At 36.9% G+C, this 16,910-nt stretch overlaps 1 protein-coding gene across 4 annotated transcripts in view; it reads right to left on the bottom strand.

The window, feature by feature from the left end:
- The window catches only part of NLGN4X (neuroligin 4 X-linked), a 211,428-nt gene that overhangs the window by 17,290 nt on the left and 177,228 nt on the right, over positions 1–16,910 (bottom strand). For all 4 annotated transcript variants that reach the window (XM_080377646.1, XM_080377647.1, XM_080377645.1 and 1 more), the window contains 2 exons: positions 6,174–6,359; positions 3,508–4,297 (listed from right to left, as the gene is read on the bottom strand). In XM_080377646.1, the coding sequence (XP_080233772.1) occupies positions 3,508–4,297; positions 6,174–6,359 (976 nt within the window). The remainder of the gene's footprint in view (positions 1–3,507; positions 4,298–6,173; positions 6,360–16,910) is intronic.

Raw genomic sequence — 16,910 nt, 5'->3', positions numbered from 1 at the left:
CAAAAAGAAATGCAACAGCCTTATAAAGGAGTTCAAAGAGAACAGAAAATACTTTTTAATCTTTGTGAGTTTAATTGTGTCTTCCATTAGAGAGCCAAACCAAATTCTAAACACAGACATCCCTAATAACTCAGGTTTTTTGCTTCAGAATCAACAGTAATAAAATAATTTGGGCATATTTGTCTGGATTGCAAAGAAAACAAGGATATATCCTTTAAGCCTTTATATTTCCCATCACTAACCTAGGTAGAGCTGGCTGAATAGGACCAAAAATAGAGTACTGTAACTCCTTAAAAGAGGGTAATTTTTAGAAACTCAATAGATTCCTCTAATGGGAGCATGGCTTTCTATCTACTCCCTGAAACTTCAAATCCTTCTTCATAAGAGTAGCTGGCAGAGTGTCTATCAAGGACTGGCGCATGTCCCCTCATATCATTCACTCTTCTCCTGCTGATGTATCTGTGAAGGATGTAATGTGGCCCTAACTAACAGAACATTTGAGCATATAAAATTACCGTTACAGTTAGGATAGTACTACTGGCAGCAGACTGAAGCTTTAAGTGCACCTCTTAATGAAGCGTTCACATACAGTTTTGCACACAGTGAAATCAATAGCTGAATTTTCATGTCATTTTTGTATTGCAAATGTAGTTCCTCATACCTACTCCATAACAAATTGCTTGAGGCATGTTGGAAATATAGTTTTGAAAAGGTCAAAATGACTGAACAAAGGAAGGAAAGGAAGGAAAGGAAGGAAAGGAAGGAAAGGAAGGAAAGGAAGGAAAGGAAGGAAAGGAAGGAAAGGAAGGAAAGGAAGGAAAGGAAGGAAAGGAAGAAGTCATAGCAAGGTAGAAAATGGAGGATTAGTAAAATGCAGCTTCCACATATTCATTTCAAGCACGATCCATTTGCCTGTAAACACTCTGTCACCTCCTATTTGCTAGCTTCAGTAACTGACTTCAAAGTAAAACACAATAAAAGCACTGTGCCTTGGGCTGTGCCTTTGACACCCAGTGACTTTACAAGACTGACCTGCCCTCCAGGCCCAGCCTTGGCAGTAGGCCCATTAAACAATGTGGGTTTTTCAGCAGCAGGTGGCATGTCAGTTGAAAGCCCAGCACAGTCCATCAGAATGCACCACCTGAGCGGTAATTATACAGTAAGTATCTGGATGCAATCTCTATAGGAGAGTCATCAAGACTGGAAAAGTCTCAAAGACATTAAAATTAAATAAATAAATCTGCAGTTTTAACGTTCAAGGCTCACCTACAGGGAAATGTGGAATAATGAAATCTTACATTTAACAGATTTTTCATATGTGTTGCCATGGGTACAAACACAAAGCAAGCCAAGTTCTGTCAGAATAAGGATGGGAAATGATTAATTTAAGAAAAGGTGGGGAAAAAACCCAAAACAAAGCTCCCAACAACAGTCTTGAACCATACCAATCTTTCTGACCGTTGGAGGACATGAGTGGGCATATGGATTTCAGATTGCATGTGGGAGAGTAGAAAGGAGAATGGTTACCCCAGATGTCCCCTGTTGCTCTAGGCTTGAGGTGCTACAACCTTCCCTTTTCTACTGGAGGCATCAGAGGTGTATAGTAAATATAAAATTAAAATATTATTTTCCTCCAAGTATCCTTTTGTACTATCCAGAACAATTCATCATTGCTGCTACAATCAAGAAAAAAAAACAGCATGGTAAAGCATCTTGTGTTGCTCTTTTCCTTTCCTTGCACAAACTGAGATTTTACAGCTAGAGGTCATTTTCAATAACACATCTTTCAGACTGTCTATAAATGGGCAAATTCGTAATAGAAGATAGACCTCACTCCTGTCTTATTAGCAATGGTGAAGCTTCTGAAATGTCTAGGAGCTCTCCCAAAGCACCTGTTGTGCCTTTAGGTGTAGTACAACAATGGCTTCATAACCAGAGAACTGGGTGGTGGCATGTATAGCCTGCTGAAATTAGCTTTCAAGTAGCAACAGCTGGAAAGTGCTTGCAATTACAAGTAATGGTGGCAGCTGGGACTGTGAGAAGCTTCTCTCAGCTTCAGAAAATTGCTTAAATATGACTTCTTATTTTACAGGGAATAGTCATAAAGTAATTGTAAATAATAGTGAGACTGTAGAGATCTTGCATCACCATAATAATTGCACTGATGTAGTCTTCTATGCATATGTGGCACTTCATCTATAAAAATAAAGACAGACTGATAGTATAATCATCTTTCTCAGTGTGTGGTACAGCCAGCATGTGGATTCTCTGTCCATAAACCAAGCTTTCATCCTGAAGTTTGCCCATCCCAGTACTGATGTCTGTTTCTTGCCAAATACATATCTAAATATTCCACAGTTCATTCACTATTGTTGCAGTACTGTGAGATTTTGCATGTAAAAGTACCTTTTTTTCTAAAATGCAGTGCAACAAAAGCTTTCTTTTTGCCTTATAAATTGACCTGAAACATTTGATTGTTTTTTACTTGAATCACGCTTGAGGTTCTTGTTAAGACTGCAAAATCTGTCTTCCTTGAACGTCATTTGGATTCATTAAAGGCTGCAAGAGCTGCTGAAGCCTCTGAGTGTTTCACACTAGATATCTCTGATTTTTTTTTTTTTCTTATATGGCTGCATACCATTCACTGCAGTGCAGTAAAGCTGCAGTTTCCAGAGCTCAATCTTGCCATTAAAGATTCATTGGAAAGATTTACAGCCCCTTTGTGCCACAAGTATCTTTGTTTTAATTCATACCAAAGACTCAAGGTTAACAAAAAAGCCCTTGCTGCTCAAGTAAAACACTGCAATACTCTTTAAAGGAATGCTATAAGAAGAGGACAGAAATTATTAATAGCACTTGCAGATTAAGCTGCTTTGAGGGTTCTTTCCTTGATGTTTACAACTCTGTTTCAGCAAAAAATTGATATCTTCATTTTGTTTTGTAACCAGAATTAATTTAAGTTTTTAACCTTCTCAAAGCAAAATTTATATCTGAGTCTCTTCTTCATTCCAGTCAAGTACTTATTATTGACATTATAGCCCTCAGAGGGAAAAATCTTTCCAGTGTCTTCCTTTCTGTTCCAATTCCTCCCTGAGTCCCCATCCATGTGAAGGTCGCTAAAAACAAGAACTTCCTTTCTTTTGCAGCAGATAAGTGCTATAGGCCTGACAGTTCCTTCTTCAAGTAGCAGACATGTTGCCTCTGATTTTTCAGTATCTTGGTGAGCTGCCTTTTCTCTGAGGCATGCTTTATCTTAGTAATTGCCCTATTTTTTGAATAAAAAATACAGTGCATTATTATTATTACTGAGCTACTGAAAGAAAATAGTTTGAGGGAACACACCAATTAGAAATCCATTAAATATGAATAAGACCCAGTTACTTTCTGTCTTAGGCAGACAGTGTTATAATACTACTGCAAGATCAGGGTTTGAAGCCACTGCAATAGGATACTGACTATTTTATAAGTAGGCTACCAACAAAAAGGAGTGCTGGGAGTCAAACTTACCCAGTTTTGGCAAAGTTAGTCCAGTACGTCATAACCACTGCGCTGAGCATGACATCATTCTTGGAAAAGTTACAGTTGAACAGCTCCGTGGGGCCAATCATGGGAATCCCAAACACATAAGGGACTTCATCACCATGAGCTGAATCAGCCCAGCTGGGTTTCATTTCACTTTGGCAATGGTGATAAAATGCATAGAAATATGTTGGAGATCCATACTGGGCATGCAGGTCAGCAGTAGCAACAGCAGGAGCAACCCACTGATGGTCTGTAAAAAGAGCAACCAAGGTCTTCCGTCTTGTTTCAGGGTTTTCTTTGTCTGCCCAGTCTGTGTACATGAATTTAATGGTCTCTCGCAGTGTATCTTTCCCTTCTGGATAACCATATAGATTGTCCACAAAATTGGAGACAGAAAAGTCAAAATCATTGGGGGAAACACCATCTTCATTGTCTACAATGCCATCCACAAATTTTAAACCTTCCCCTTGATTCACACCCAGCATTATATCATAGTTAAGGAATTCCCCTTGCTCCATGAGAATCTGAGGGTCATCTGGAATCACATCTCCATCTATCACAGGCCCAAAGGCAATGTGGTACGTGGCTGGAGTGATGGTCTGTTGAATGAGTTCTTTGTAATTCTTATTCCGAAGACATTCAACCAAATCAGTGGTATCCAGCATGTCGCAGCCCACTTTATCTGCCAATATCCGAGTGTACTTGGCAGGCTGATAGTTCACTGCCCAGCTGGACAGGGCTGTTCCACTCTGTATGATTGCCTTTTGGAACAAACCTGCAGGTGTAAATTGTTTAAATGCAAATCCAATTATATATTTTTTTTAAATTACAAAAAAAATATCAGCTTTCATTAAGCAAAGAAAGCTTTGATTATATAATAAGTAACAGATGCATATACCTAAATTTCAATTCAATTTCCATATATTCTAATCACTCCTCCCTTTTTATTGTATCTCTAATAGGCTACTAATTAAAATTTCTCTTGTTCTTGATGCTCACACACATAAAACATGAAGGTTTCAGGTTATTGTTTCAAGAATGAAACTCGTACTGCAGTTCTCTTGCACCTTTAATGGAAGTTTCCTGGCTTTAGCACAGTGGTGGTCCTGTAAAATTTCTTTAAAGGAGTGGCAGCTACAAGCAATCATATCCTCTTCACCATGTAAATGACTCTCATAAATGCACTCTTCAGTGGTTTAAAGGTCAAATGAAAATTACACACTCTCATTTCCTTCAGAGAAGCCATGCATCATATAATTTGAAAAAATCTGCTCTGCTAAAATCAATTTAATAGGCTTGAGTTCTACTGTGACATAATTTTTTCTTTACCATCTTTTTTTTTTATTATTTGTGTGTGTGTGTGTGTATGTGTGTTAGCACTGCCTATATGTTGAATTAAAATACATTTACATTTCTGGGAAGACATTAAGATGAGATGCAATAGTTCCTTGTGGTTGTTTTATAGGTACTAATATAAAGTGAGATGACAGACCCAGTCTGAAGAGCTACTTTGTCAGGGCACGGAGAAGCAACTGGAGCTTACTGGTGAATCTGCCCCATCTGTTTCTTCCTGGTCAGATCAGTAAAATGGCCTATTTTATACTCAAAATAAAATGCCTGGGTCTCTTCTGTATATGATTTCTACTGTCAAGACAACAACAGCTACAAAAACATTTAGAGACCTTGAAGCATTTAGGGAAAAAACTGGCTGTGGTTGATATACCTTTGTGATGATTACCTACTGTACACACTACAAAATTTTAGTGATGGGATTAGTTAAGTTTTTCATGGTTCCATCTGCTTGGTTTTGGCATGGTTTACTCAACAGTTATTCACTGCACCCTATTTGTATAATTAGACTGAACTGTCAGGCATAATTCTATGTATTTCCAAGTAGGGTGTGTTTACCAGCCACTCTGCTACAACTGCTCACTAGGGCTTAGCATTGTCTCATAGATTTCAGATTATTTTAATGTAATAGAAGTAGCATGGACTTATAAATACAATAGATATTTTGGTCTTGTCTTCTTTTATAAACTGTTTGCAGATTTTGCCTTATCACTGGGAGTACTTCAGTACTGGTGCTGTACATTCTTGGGTTTGTTGGGGTTTTTTTGGGGGGTGAGATCTTGAGGGTAGTTAATCCCACAGTTCAAACACTTACCAAAATCTTAAGAACTCTGTGTGGGATCATACGGTGCTTGTGGGGAGTTAAATAAGTTTTTTAAGAAGGTTAAAATATGTTGTTATTAGATAAGGAAAACATCTCAATATATGTGGGGAGTACAGACAAGAGTGTGTAAAAAATAAAAAAGGTCACTGCCGTTTTCCAATTTCATTTAGGGAAAATTCTTTGGTAGAAGAGCCAGTGGAGACTGTTAATAAACCTAGAAAAAGTATGCTGCCCATAGGATTTGTTGCATGAAATTTCTGCTATAACAGCATTTAATGTTTTCATATAAAAATATTTATGTTAACTAATAAAAATCCAGAGTACTAGCTAGTAGGTATTTTACAAAAATTACAGAGCTCATGTAATTCTAATTCAGCCTGCCTGATACAGCCATTTTTGTTACACTATAATGTTGGTTTTTTTTTTGTTTTTTTTTTTTTTTTTAAAAAAAAAAGTGCTTTGCTCGGAAGATTGTTACCTTCTGAATAGTGAGAGAGCGTCAGGAGACTGACACAGGAAGCTCCTGCCCCAGATCCAAAAATAGTAACTCTTTTTGGGTCTCCTCCAAAAGATCCAATATTTTCTTCAATCCAACGCAAAGCTTGGATTTGGTCAAGCAATCCATAGTTGCCTTTTGCAGCTTGGTCCCCAGTACTTAAAAAGCCTATAAGGTAAAAAAGATAATTTTAGTTCACCAGATACAGAGTTAACTACAGGGTATGCATATATTCAAAACACATCTTCCCCTCTTTTCATCTTCTGGGATTTATTTTTTTTTTTTCTTCTCTTTTTTAAAGGTCATGGTCCTAGCTAAATGTCTCCAGTGCAGGCAGTGGAATTCATTCTGTACACTGTTTGGCTTTGGTTTGTTTTTCCTAACAAATTAATTTAAATGTTTCTTACCATGGACCAAAATTGTTCTAAAACATAGCCTTTTGAATCATTGTACTTGTGATATGGAGAGACATACTCAGAAACAGAAAAAGAAGGATGAAGAAAGTACTAAAAGGAACAGGGAAAAACGTAGGGAAAAAAATACTCTCCAATTTCACAGAGGATATTTATTAAGAAGATAGCAGGTAAATCCTCAGGAATTCAGCCGTTGGTAGGGAGATTTTATCTGAACAAATCAAGTTTTGTCTCTTTCCTTGGAAATTGCAGGGAAATCTGCACTGTTATTTTTTGTTCCTGTACTATAGTTATCAGATTTTAGAAACAAAGCATGACACGTCTGCTGCTTGTCTTGCAACTAAAACCAAAATGACTGAAAGACTAGGACTGAGATTAATTTTGTTTTTCTGAAACCAGCTAAAGTGAAACATTGCAGTTATCTGTGCTGCTTATCACTCACCCTTAAGACTTTGTGCTAAATCCAAATTACCACATTGAGCCATGTACTCACACTCTTCTTTTTAAGTCCCACAGACCTTTTTCTCTCAGACAACTGGAAGTCAGAAGTCTATTAGAAATACCTTACAGCATACCAAGTTTTCAGATAGACGTTACTGATTTAGGCACCACTAACAGCTGCTTATCAAGACAAAACACGAAAATCACTTGGCTGGTGTCTCCAAGCTAATTACCAGTTCAGATTAATTTGCCAGAAGAGGGCCCCAGGACTCAGGAGATCTGGAGTCCTGGTGCAGTTTGAGATGAGAGGGTCTGTAATCTTGAGCCACTTTAGCCTACTGTGACAAGACCTTCATGCTCCTCGTAAGGACTGCAAGGGAAGCCTGGGGTCCCTAGGGAAAGAAAAAAGCCTTGCAGTACATTTCGACTGCTTTGGCAAAGGGGAACAGATCTTTGCACTGGCTATAGCTATTTTTTCAGTGATAGGAAGAATGAAAATTCACAGAGTGGAAGAGTTTCACAATATGGGGGAAGCAGAAGAGAAGGGAAAAGAAATGAAGAATTCAGAGGTGCAGGACATTCACCTGTCAGAATTTCATCCTAATGTTTTCTATGGTAAAATTCCTACAATGAGATGCAAAATCCAGCCTCGAGGTTTAAAAGCAAGATCACATAAGGACTAAACTCTAAATATAGAATGCTATATGGCCTATGTTATGGTGGCATCAATTCCTGCATGCAAAGTCAGGCATGACTTAATGGAATGTATTACCTTGCACCCAAAAGAATCTTTTTCATAATTATTTAGTAATTATTAATAGCTATTTAATGTCAGCAAGTGCCTCATGAGTCTTTGTATTTTTCAAAAAAGAGGTGCACTTGCAGTAATACCAATCATATCCTTATTGCTAAATAGCACTTGATACAGCCTTCTCATAAAAAAGTCTCTAATAATGGCAAGCACAGTAGTTAGAATAGCAGTTACATGTTCTTTTATTCTATACTACACCAATGGGGAAAAAACAAACAAACTATTAATCCATAATTGCCTCAATTTATTTTTTTTTAACAAACGTGTTTTTCTCTTTCACATGCCTTTGTTATCTTTTTAGGACTGTTAAAGAAAGAATAACCCAATTGCTAGTTTGTTGCTGCAGCTCACTGCAATATTCTATAATATTCTATAATTAAGCCTTTATTCAATCAGAACTATGACCTCCCTGGGAGAAAGTGACTGTTGTAACCTTTAAAGCAGCATGGTAATTAATATTCAGAGCCTAAACACATTTTAGCTCTTCTAGCAGCATCAAGCTAAAGCTGGTTGATCTTTGTGATTTTGAATTCTTTCCAAATGTACTAAAAGGTGACTGAGTAAAACTGTAGTCAATGAATATCTGATGTTAGACAAATGAAGATTTTTTGTTTCCACACTTCTCTGCTGATTCTCATTAATTGCAAGAACAAATTTTCTTAATTTAAAAACTAATCATCATGGCAAAGTGTCAGCCTCACATGATGCAAACTGAATTCATAAATCTGTCTTTTCTTGATGAGGATATACTTTCTTTCATGCTCTGAATACCAAATCAAAATATTTGTTCAAAGCCATTACAAGACATTCAGGCAAGGAGTAACTATTTGTCCAGAAACACATAAAACTAAGAGATTATTTTTTTTCTGTGAACACTGTGAAGATTTCAGAACAGTATCTTCATATGTGACTCTAAAATCCTGAATAAACAGGAATGCAGCTTCTTTTCTGAGATGGTGATTTATACTCTGTGCTTTTAACATGCATGTTTTTAAGTACAATTATCAATATTTCCCATTTATGGTTTGGCATGATTTGAAGGGCATTTTGTGATCTGAAAATCCTTAGGCTGGAGTTTTGATAGAATCTGGAAGTTCTTCTCATGAGCCTAATGCCACAGAGGAAGGAGTGACAATAGTTGAATATGGAAAACGAAGAGGGTTGGTTTGTTTGTTGTTTTTTTCTACCCACATAATGATACAGAAAGGTGTTAACGGTAATATTCAGTTCTTGATGTCAAAGCTCTGTCTTCCATTAAATAATGATTTGGAAGGGTGACCACATGGCTCTCCCACTGCAAAATGCCATGGACAGCAACAACTAAAAAAAAGGGAATGTGAGCACATCAAATGTTTGTTGAGTGAAATACCCCAAATCATCTTAGCGGACATTTGTTCTAAACTCACTGTGCCAGAGGGAAAGATGACCACCTGCTGTAAGTAGTAGTAACCAGGGAATTAGAGCCTTCTGAAGCAAAGGTCAGATTGAAAAGAAAGGCAAAAGAAACATATCAATTTGTAAAAGTAGAGAGAGGGAGCTGAGAAGAGGGTAACGGCTGCACATGGTTTGATATTGCCAGAAGTGGCTGACAACATCAACATTGCAAACTCCCTCCAGCCTGGACAGAGCACCCTCCTATGGGGAACCTGCACCCAGCTAGGGGCTGTCCACGTAGGTTGGTGCACAGGGACCCTCTTGGTGTGTGTGCTTTCCCGTGGGATGGGGGTTTTCCCCTGTGTGGGTTCGTGGGTTGTCAGGAGTGTCAGGAGTTCACCCAATGCTGGAGCAGCCATATGTCCCACATGGAGAATAGGAGAACCTCCACGCCCCCCTGATGGGGCTGCTGGTGGCCCACACAGTCTGTGGGTGGCTTGGTGCACACCTAGCTCTGTGAGTTTGTGTCTGTGATTAGAACTTTTGGAGATTTTAGAAGGGTGTTTAGAAACCTGCAACTGTTTACTAACCTTTCTTAAGTGTCTAGTATTGTAGTTTATGTTTTGTATTGTTGATATTGATCCTGAAAGTATATGTCATTAAGAAATTAATAAACTGCTTTGATACTGATTTGATTTAAACCACATGAATTGAACAGCTTTTCCCTATGACAGTTAATTCTTCAAAAATAAAATGCATAATTTTGTAAGAGGAAACGTAAGGTATTCTTAATTTGTTTTGCTGTATTTCTTGTAATTAATCTTGATCTCACTTTTTCTACATTCTTTCCTGTAAAGGAAAGTAATGCTTCTTTAAATTGAGGCTTCTGAAGCAACAGTTTTATTTATTTTTTTCTATTCCATTAATGGAAGCATTCTAGATGAATGCTTTAGTTTTAACCTACTAGATTAGCTACAGTCAAGGAGGAAGAAGACTACACATAGAAGCTACTGGGAATTTTTCTTTTCCAACACATTTAAAAATGAATGTATTCATAAGCTACATGCTGTAACTTGCACTGTTTTGATAATGCAGTGAAGACAAAGCTACACACAGAGCTCCTTTAGGTCCTACTTACACAAGAGGAAATCCTCAGTCTACCTTTATATAGTTGGTTTTCCCACTGTGCCACGGGAATCTTACTGAAAGACTAAACAAACCCCAATAAATCAGTGGTGATATTTCCTCTTTACTACTAAAAAGTTATATGGGCACTCACAGTGACAAATAGCAGGAACCAGTATCTACAAAATCCACCCAGAGAGTTTACTTCTGTCCAGCTCCAGCCTTGTCTTGTGGCTGGAGGCCACCTCTATTGTAGCATGCCATGCAGACCTGCAAGAGTGAGTCTACAACAGATAGTTGGACCTCATGCCGGAATCAATATACCTATATATTCCTTTTTGGTTTGACTCTATATGTAACTGTAGCAGTGCCATTTAAACTACTGCAAAGATGGTGGCATGCAAGATGGAGTGATGGTGACCTTGGCACATGTTTATCAGAAAGAAAAACATGGCTGATTTTTTCCTGTAGCACGAACAGCCAATGCAAACCTGAGTAAGCATCATTGCTGCACTGACCCACTCTGTGCAGAGAGTCTGAGACAGTTATCAGGTGACCAAGACAAACAGGAGGACTGTGGAGTGGCCACGTATGGGTCTGTGCAGAAATAATGTTACACAGATACTTCTTCATCCTGAAAACAAAACAATAATGCTTTTCCTTCAGCTGCAAAATGGTTTGAAATTTTCAGGTGTTACTGTCAAAGCAATTTTTTTTTTTTTTTTTTTTTTTATATTGAGCAACTCATGCAGTAGTATTCCCAGCTATTCTATATTCTAAAGTAGTGGTCACAGAAAGAAATGTTTCCCTGCTATAGTTACTTACCCTACCCAGCTCCTGATAACACTCATTTAAATTTTAACTCAAGATATGATAAGTGAGGAGAAAAAAGTAGTAAAGACAACTCAGCTTAGAATTTTTGTATGAGTTAATAGATTCAGGTAAAATATAAAGGATAGTGATGCCTTTAATCCAATTTTCTAATTTAGGCTTAAGCAAGAAAACAGTCTCTTACAATTTTACCATGATGGATTTTTTCAAATTACTTCTATTGTGAAGACAAAACCTAAATCTGGTTGTCTAGAAAGAACATCTCATTATCACATGCAATATAAAAAAAACAGGTCAGAGAGAGGTGAAGTGAGAATATTATTATTTGTTTCTATATTGCTTCCATACTGAAACCTAAGCAAGTTCTTTAAAATTCAGGAGAATATCTAGTCTTCAATAAATAAAAGCCTTTTGAAAATGTCCTGGATAGCATGTGGTTTTTGAGAACACTAAAGGGGAAATGAATGAGAAAAATAATAAGATGCATTTTAACAAGATCTAAACCCTATTTTTATACACCTTTCTAAATAGTGAAAAGCTTCTTAGAGAGCATAAATTTATCAGGGTACTAGGGAGGTCAACAAATTTCCTTGAGTTAAGCCATTATGATATTTCTACAATGAAAGAGTTTTAATGAATCCAATTTAAATTTGTGCATGACACCTTAACTGTTTTTAAATTTGCCTTATCCATTGTAAAATGCTCTGAAACTATTGTGTAATGAGGTTAGGCCGATGACTGCTAGCTATAGAATTAGAGATTAAAGGCATTCTCAACATTTAATTCTATTGTCATTATTCATCATGACTAGTACATAACAATATGGTGTCATTGAAGACACTTTTGCCAGTTTTAAAATACAGCAAATAAAGTTGACAGCAACAAACATTGCAGAGCACAGTCATTGATCTGTTGTCTTCTTACTTACTGTTTACCCAAATACTCACAAGTTAAACCTGCCATTACATAAAACACAATCAATAAAACAACAGGTCCAATAAAAAGATTGTTGTTGAATAGAGTCTGATTAAAACCAAGCCAAAACAAGCTAAAATCAATGAGTTGCTCTAAAAATGTCATTGCTTGGGGGCGGAGGCGGGGGGGGGGGGGGGGCGGGGGAGATGTTAAAAAAAGGAAAAAAAAAATGTATGTTTTGGAGAAGAGACTGACCAATACCTGGTGTACTCAATCAGCCTATGCTTGGAAAATATTCTCTAATCAGGGATCTAAATGGTCAAATACAAGGCATTTAACAAGAGACATTCACTATGAGTACACAAAAAAATTGAATAAGCCACTACCTTTTCATGGTGTGTTGACCCTGCCCAACAGCCAAGTACCCATAAAGCTGCTGTGCAGTCACACCCCCAACAGAAATACACCAGGAGAAAATGACAAAAGTAAACACAAGAAAACTTGTGGGTTGAAATAAAGACAGCATAATAGGTGAAAGAGAAAAAAACAACTGAAAGGACATCACTCACTAGTTCCCACAGATCAATGCCTAGCCAGTCTTTGAACAACAGCTACTTAGAAGCCAAACACACCCCACTTCTTCCTCTGATGTTATGTCCTCTGAGCATGTTGTTACACTGCATGGGATATCCCCCTGGCCAATTTGGGTCAGCCATCTTGACTCTTGCTCAACCTCCCAACCTCTTGCCAACCTACGGCTTACTGGCCCTGGGGTAGAGTGGGAAAAATAAAAAGCCTTGGCCCTGTGCAAGCACTGTTTAGCAGCGGCTGAAACATTGGTGTGTTATCAACACTGTTTTAGCCATAAAACCAAAACACAGCACCATGTGGGCTGCTCTGAAGAAATTTAATTCCATCCCAGCCAGACTCATTACATTATTCCATAGCTGGGGTACAATCTCCACCTGGTCACTTTTTAGAAGGTGTATTTCATCAGGAAGAGGTGTGCTGTAGGTCTGTGAAAGCTGCAATATAAATTTTTTTTAATTATTATTATAGAATATAGATGAAATCTACATTAAACAAACTAAATTAATATACTTCTGATTTTTTTAACTAAATTATCAATATTATGATGAAGAGACAACACCTTTAACTGGTCATTCATAATAAAGAAAAACAAATAGGACACAGAAAAAAAGTTACATGTATTAAAGACAGGCAAAGACATTAGGTTTACCCTACAAGTGACAGGGAAGTTAATCTGCATGACATAAATGGCAACCAGCTGTAAAAACAGCAAAAGGATTTTTGTCTTTAATTATCAGCTTAAAAAGATCGGAATCTTTTGAAAAAAAGGGCTTATAGGAGATTAGGCATAATTTTTTACTTCCTAGGAAAAACACTAAGTGACCAAGCAGACGATATTGATTGCATTAATATACTGGTGCCAAAACCCAAGTGCTTACAAGTCACTGTAAAAATTACAAATAAGGGCTCACAATATTAAGAACTTCATTGGGTTATTTTTTTTTAGTACTTAAAACAAAGTTACTCAACAGTTTTTGTTGTTTTCATATAATGCTACTTTTAAGAGAAATAAAATTGCACTGTAAACCCATTAACTCTCTGTTGAACTGTAAAGAAACTCACCAAAACAGAAATTTCTCTACTGGTCAATAGGCTGTTAGTATAATGGTACTATTACCTCTGAAAAAAGGCAGATCTTCTTAAGCCAAATATTTGGTTCTGTATTCAACCAAGTTAAAAGTCACCCCAAGCGGCCCTCCAGAAAATCTTGTTGGCAGTTTAGGAAGCAGTCACCAGCACTGACATATATCTTCTGACACCCAGTTTTATTTTCTTATACCATAGCCACTTCTCCCACAGGAATACTTCTTTTTGCTGTCTTATGTAAGAACTGGATGGCAACTAGCAGCACCAAAACTAATCCCTTTGTCTTGATTGAATGAAATTATTAGAAAATGGTTTTACATAGAAGCAGTATTTTTTACATACTAGATAAAGGCCATTAGCATGCCAATCTAAGTACCTTATTCCCATTGCCTACGAACATTTTCCACTCAACTTGTTTGACCTGAACCACTAATTAGGTACATGCCTACTACCTCCAATGGAAAGACACTTGGAACTCTGTTTCTGTAGATAAGTGACTAAATAATTAACTAACAAAATATCACTTTTAAAATAAATATCACTTTTATATATATATTTATAAATATTATTTATATAAATAAATATTATGTTATCTAACAAAAATAGTAGAGAGACCTTGATCTATGAATTCATTGAAGTCGAGGCAGTTGCATATTGATGCAACAGATACCCTAAAGGTAACCTCCAGCTCATAAACTTCTTGCAGGGAGATGAGTGATGGACTTGGCAGTCCTGGGTCAATGGTTGGATCTGATGATCTTAAAGGTCTTTTCCAACCTAAATGATTCTGTGATTATATGAGCTGAGTGTAAGGATTCACTGAATGATGAAATGGAAGTAGGATAATGCTCATTCTCTGCATTGGCCCTATAGTGGGAAAAGAGTCATGCAGGAAAAAAAAACCAACTGTGGCAAGAGTCACTTTAGTTTAGGATTGTGGCCTCTTGCAGCTCTGTCTGTAACACCCTTAACACTATTCCAGGAATTTACAGATCAGCACCTTGGAATTGCAGAACAGATGATCTGAGAAAAATCTTCAGTGATCAAAAAAGCTCCAAAAATGCCCCAGTGACATGCAGATAGCTGGCATAAACTGTGACTTTCAGTGAGCTGACCTGATTGGAGAGCGGTCCCACTATCAATGTAAAAACAAAGGTCAGTTACCATCTCATCCCGAAGGCACAATGCATGTTCCTCAAAGGAAACTAAATTTTTGTGCTTCTATTCACATTTTTCCTGTGTGTCTCATTTTGATCTCAACACGGCATTCATAGTCGGAAGAATGAATGCAACAAAATATCAGAAAGCAGAGGACTAACTAACATACTGAACAACTAATATATCACACAAGACACATCATTGAAAAAAAAATAAATTTGTTTAGGTTGAATCAGCTTCTTGTGGAGCTAAGCACATTTAAATGCAAAAAGTAGGACAATGCAAGGAAGAGAAAACAGCATCTAATAAAAACTATTTTCCTACTAGGTAGCCTGACATCATTAATCTATTATAAAGGGCTATGTGATTTCAAATGGTAGGCTTCTTATGGGGACTGACCACTTGGAAAAAGGTGATGGTTAACAAGTGATCATTAGCAATGGTCTCACTTATCTGCTGCTCCAGGGTGAACTGTCTTATCCACTTCAGCACCACTGTCAGTTGCAAGAAGCAGAAATAATGAGTTACCTCATTGGGTTGTGCTGCTTCCTGTTCTTGGTTATAAACTCCATTCCACTAAACTAGCAAACAGTGGGTAACATTTAGACAGCTTAGACCATAAAACTAAAAATAGGCTGCACTTCTTATTCTTTTCCCTTTTTCAGCTAGAAATATTAGAAGACAGCAATGTATCATACATCCGGAACACAGAATACTAGCCTCACAATTAAAACCCTATTAAAAAGAAAAATATCCTTTTTTAGTTTGAATGGAAATAACTATGTAACTAAGCAGATGAAAAGAATAAACTCCTCATTTTCCAGATAGAAGGGGTTTTTTTGGTAATGTTTTGTTTCAAAGTTTGAAGCTTTAGGGGAGAACAACTGTATTGCTATCTATAAAAATAGCAAATATATACACTTAAAGAACAAGCTATTTTTAACCATTAATTTCAGAGAAACATATTGGTCACAAACAGAGCATCTCATTTTAGGTCTACAAATTTCAGTTCAGTTACTTGTGGCTGCTGCTGCTTCCTTTCGTATGCTTACAGAGGAAGAAGATGCTTACAAGCACAAAACTGGAATACAACAATTGTACCAGGCTCAACACACCAGATATTATTCACTCAGCAGCATTTGAAAGCCAGAAGTTACTGCATTAGTGCCAGTTAATTTATGAGGAAAAAAGCATCCAAGTCGACCCTTCCTCTTTCAGGAAAAAGTTTTCTTGTTGGTAATATTTGGCTGGCTTAAAGCCTGGACACTCATCAATGTCCTGTGCAGGAAGCATCAATTGGTTATGGATCAGTTCTAGACATTGCCTTCAAAAACATACTTTGAACACTGGTGAAGCAAAAGCAAACTGTTGTTGATAAGCACAGAAAACAATCACTTATGGTACCAGGAGAAAAGCTAAATTGACTATGCACAAATAAAGCATTACCACTATTTCTCTACCTTCCATTGAGATTTTAGTTTCAAAAAAAAATTCTACTAGTAAGTAAAAGAAAAAAAATCATAAACTTTTATTTTGCATCATAACTAATGTTATGTTTAGGTTCACATAAGAATCTAGCTTTTCATGATGTGGATTTTTAAATCATCAGTGACTACATATTTTTAAATTAATAGTGAATTGTTAAAAAATAGCAGGAATGATGCATTATTTTAATCTTAACAAATGGTTGTTCTGAGAAGCTAATTACATTCTGACATCTTTATTAAAAAAAACTGATAATGTCCTTGTCTTATTTATTTCTGGTGTATACCATTATGAAGTATGGTGTCAATAACCTTCAAACTAAGTAGCATGCTATTCTGAAACCTCATGTAACATGTAGTAGGATTTTCTGAGAAATTCAACAAACCAGCTCTGTTGATATTTGACTAGAATTCATAATACCCTTAATAATCTGAAAAATGCTCAGTTTCTTGACAACGTACTAAGGAGAAGGACTGGGGAGAAATGAGC

Source organism: Falco punctatus (assembly GCF_963210335.1).
Source record: "Falco punctatus genome assembly, chromosome: 2".
NCBI lineage: Eukaryota > Metazoa > Chordata > Aves > Falconiformes > Falconidae > Falco > Falco punctatus.
The sequence above is the reverse complement of the archived record's forward strand: the minus strand, read 5'-3'. Positions and strand labels throughout refer to the sequence as shown.